At 42.4% G+C, this 4,086-nt stretch overlaps 1 protein-coding gene across 1 annotated transcript; it reads right to left on the bottom strand.

Annotated features, from left to right (window-relative positions):
• Window positions 1-1,751: 1,751 nt before the first annotated feature.
• Window positions 1,752-3,197, bottom strand: LOC104952124 (transmembrane protein 131-like). Its single transcript, XM_010778880.1, has 2 exons — window positions 3,004-3,197; window positions 1,752-1,913 (listed from the first exon to the last, which is right to left on the bottom strand). Exons 1-2 carry the CDS (start codon window positions 3,081-3,083, stop codon window positions 1,754-1,756), a joined length of 240 nt encoding a protein of 79 aa, XP_010777182.1. The 5' UTR covers window positions 3,084-3,197; the 3' UTR covers window positions 1,752-1,753.
• Between the last annotated feature and the right edge of the window lie 889 nt (window positions 3,198-4,086).

Here is a 4,086-nt window from a genome sequence, read left to right as displayed (position 1 = left end):
GGCCGAGATGGGTTTTCTCCGCAGGGTGGCTGGTGTCTCCCTTAGGGATAAGGTGAGAAGTTCGGTCATCAGGGAGGGACTCGGAGTTGAGCCGCTCCTCCTTCGCGTCGAAAGGAGCCAGTTGAGGTGGTTCGGGCACCTAGTTAGGATGCCACCTGGGCGCCTCCCTAGGGAGGTGTTCCAGGCACGTCCAGCTGGGAAGAGACCAAGGGGTAGACCTAGAACCAGATGGAGGGATTATATCTCTTCGCTGGCCTGGGAGCGCCTTGGGATCCCCCAGTCAGAGCTGGTTGATGTGGCCAGGGAAAAGAAAGTTTGGGGCTCTCTGCTGGAACTGCTACCTCCGCGACCCGACCACGGATAAGCGGGAGAAGATGGATGGATGGATGGATGTTTACCTCCCTCACTTCCGTTAACGCTTCTCATGCACTGATTCGCTAGCTGAACAGCCAATCAGTGTTATCCCTTTGTCCGACTTCCGGTGGTGTTCCCGACGCCGAATCGGCAAGAAAAGGCGTCAGGTCGGCAGAAAAGACCTGACGGTGCGGCGCACACCACTCCGAATAGGGCGTGCCCATGCTCATGTTCGGCCCGTCTCCCATTTACTGCCGATTTCGGGCCGGTGTATCAGGGCCTTAACTGTCAGTACTTTTTAAAACACTATAATCGTTGTTTATCCTGTATTGTGAGTTTGTGATGCAGCACATATTTTGTCTTGTCTGGCATGACTTCAACTGTTCAGTGTAAAAAATGTAAATGTGCATCTTCACAAGCCAAGTTTCTTCTTCTCTTGTCACAGATGTTGAATTTGAAGCCTCCTCTGCCGTGGGCGACCTGGCAGGAGCTGAAGACCGAGTCCAAGACAAACTCTGAGACCATTTTATCTAAGATGATGGAGGCTAAAGTAGGTTCGGCTCACTTCATGTCACAAACAGTCTCACATCGTATTATGTCAGACAAGATCTTAGCACTTAATTTGACTGTACCAAATGTTTTACTGTCATTTATTTTGTAATTGTGGTGATATTAAAGAGGCCCTATAGATGAGAGTAACACCTACGTCACTTGCGGGCGAAAATGACGGCCCCGCCCACTTTTGGGGGAAAACAACGCTGTCATTTGAATGGCGGTCAATACACATTCTGAAGTTTTTGCCAATCCGATCAGAAATGTTTGAAAACCGTGGATTGTTGGATCTTCAAAGAGCCCGATTACGATGGCCAGTCAGGCAAACAATTACATTAAATCATTTGAAATCAACGATCGGGCTCGATATATGGTTAAATTAAAATCAGTAGGCGAGGCTGTAATTTTCGCCGGCTGTTACTCTCATGAGCAAGGCGGAAAATAATAGTTGTATCATGCCAACAAGCTGCTGTGTCGTTTATTGCACCTCAAACATTAAAACAAATCCACAGTGGGCGGGGCCGTAAACTGACGTAGATGTTACTCTCATCTATGGACATCGATCACCAACTGCTATATTTAACCATATATTGAGCCCGATCGTCGATTTCAAATGATTTAATGTAATTGTTTGCCTGTCTGGCCATCGTAATCGGGCTCTTACTCTCATCTATCAGATCTTTCAAATTTGTATATTTGCATTTTATCTTCACTGTCCTTTTGCTCTAATAATGGACATTCCCCCTGCTGTAGGTCTAAAGGATGTCTGCTTCTGATTCCTCTTAACCAGACTAACATATCTTTCTGTACATTGATGCTATCATGTGTTTTTTAACTCTTTAGCCACTCACTTTGAGTCGCTGTGAATCTGGACGATTTCCCTGAGATTAAACGGCCTCCCGGTCTCCATGGTGGAGTTGGTTTCCACGGAAACGCGTCTCTTGAACGGCTCCCAGATGCTCTGAGCCTCCAGGTAGGCCGTGGCGATCACCAGCAGAAACATGGAGCTGGAGACACCAGAAAATGTTAATAATAATAATGTATTTTATTTATAGAGCGCTTTTCTAAAAAAACTCCAAAGAAACTTTACACAGTAAAAAAAAAACATAATTAAAACAACACACTTAAAATATATAAAACGCTCTGAAGAGGTTAGTTTTGATTTGAACATGGTGAGATCGGGCCATGTATTATTATGTATTACTTACTTGTATTTTTAGTTTGGCTTTGTGATGGCTAACGTTGGATGACCATTTTAGTTTTCATTTCATAAGAAACTACTGTATGAGCTGTTTTGTTTTATGTATGTTTTGTGTGTGTGAGGACCCCAGGAAGAATAGCCAATGCTCATGCTAGTGCTAATAGAGAGGCGAAGTCCCTCCCTTTCCGGGGGAGCTCCATGGGACCTTATTTCAGAAAAAGTATGTATTGAAGTCAATGGAGAGAGAAAGATTATCTTTCGATCCCGTTTCAATTGTGCCACGAATTACACATATGATGTTTGTCAATTTAAAAGATAATTTTGCAAGTCAAAAAAATAAAAATGTGTCGTAAAACTGTGAAGTTTTGTGTGAAACCGCTCAATGAACTACATCTCCCATCTCGCACCACACACCAAGACGGCCGTCACGTTGGCACATTTCACTTCTTTCTTTCAGAATGAGGCGGAAAGTATTAAAAGAGGTGAAAATCACTCCAAGTCTGGGCATGTTGAGAGCTGTACATACACACAAGGGGAGTTAGTTGGTTCCTAAGAGCCAGCATGCGGGACCGGGATTCTGGGATTTGTAGTCTTTCTAGTTGCGTATTTTTCATAGTCTTATATTTCAACATATTTACGACAAACTGTGACTTTTTTGACACAGAAATTATCTTTTAAATTTGTAATTCGTGGCACAATTCAAACGGGATCAAAAGATAATCTTTCTCTCTCCATTGACTTCAATACATAAGTTTTCAGAAATAAGGTCCCATGGGTCTGAAGTAGATGGGCGGGACTTCGCCTCTCTATGGGGATCCAAATAAAGAATAAGAATAAACGTTCGTCAGCTGTGTTTAAATCCAAAGTGTGTTGTATTTGCTGCTGATGGAGCTCACCTCATGATGAGAGACACGATGATGTAGAGCTCGAGCTCCCAGCCGGGGCGGGGCAGCGTCTCGGCGCACGTTGCCAGCATGTGGTACGGCAGCGAGGCGTTCAGGACAAACACGAACTCAGAGCCTCCGCATGTCACCAGCTTCAGCTCCCGGATGACTCGGGAGGACGTGAAGTCGGGTGTAAACCTGCGAGGAGAAGAAAGGATAGGTTAAAAAATATATATAATTATAAAGATGCGGAAGAAGGGGGAATTTTAAGGAAAATAAATACTATATTTTCAATAATGTGGTACATTTATGATGAAAACATGATTTTAATATTTGTTTGTATCTCTGAGATTAAGCTTAAGTACTAATTTAACATTTGAATTGAAGGCAGCTTTTTTTGATACATGTCTTTCATTGTTTTTGTTCCCCAGTGTCTGATACAAATTATGTTACACTAATATTTTAAGTGTTGTACTTTTCGTTAAATTAGGATTGTTTCAGACTGGGGTAAACCAAACATTAAAAAACAAACACACTCTGTTGTAACGTCAACAATTGGAAAAGGGAAATAATTCACAACATCATCTAAACAAATATTCCTACATCCATATTTGTTTAATCTTTAAATAAGTGCGAATAATCTGCAGAATGAATACTTTTACTACTTTAGTATATTTTGATGCTCATACTTTCCTACGTTTACTAACAGATCATTACATAACACTGGATGAACCGATTCAAACTGATTAGTACATTTAATCTAATTTAGGATTTTGTTTAAGGACTTTATATTTTTTAGGCTGATAACATCATTAAGGTATAATGTCAGAATTTGGACCAATCCACGGACTTAACCTAACGGCTCCACGGATTGGTCCATTTGGGTATGGGCACATCACTGTACCCAGGAAGAGAAATGTCCAACGAGGCGTTCTGGGGCAGCATAGACAGGTCTTCTCTGTGTTAGAGTTTTACTCCCTACAGGGTGTACTTTGAGGGTTTGTGACTCTGCAGACCGTTTACATGCAGACAAACCTTCATAACACACAAGGGGACGGGTAATGACCAGAAAAGCATGACATGGGCCCTTTAAAA

The sequence above is a fragment of the Notothenia coriiceps genome, unplaced genomic scaffold (genome assembly GCF_000735185.1).
Source record: "Notothenia coriiceps isolate Sejong01 unplaced genomic scaffold, NC01 NC01_scaffold00019576, whole genome shotgun sequence".
NCBI lineage: Eukaryota > Metazoa > Chordata > Actinopteri > Perciformes > Nototheniidae > Notothenia > Notothenia coriiceps.
This window is presented reverse-complemented; position numbering and strand designations above follow the sequence as displayed.

What these genes read in the sequence shown, in the direction of transcription:
- LOC104952124 (XM_010778880.1), bottom strand. Translation starts at nt 3,083, where the DNA reads ATGCTGGCAACGTGCGCCGAGACGCTGCCCCGCCCCGGCTGGGAGCTC. An exon ending in ATCGTGTCTCTCATCATGAG is followed by an intron (nt 1,914 to 3,003) that starts GTGAGCTCCATC and finishes TGGTGTCTCCAG; the next exon opens with CTCCATGTTTCTGCTGGTGA.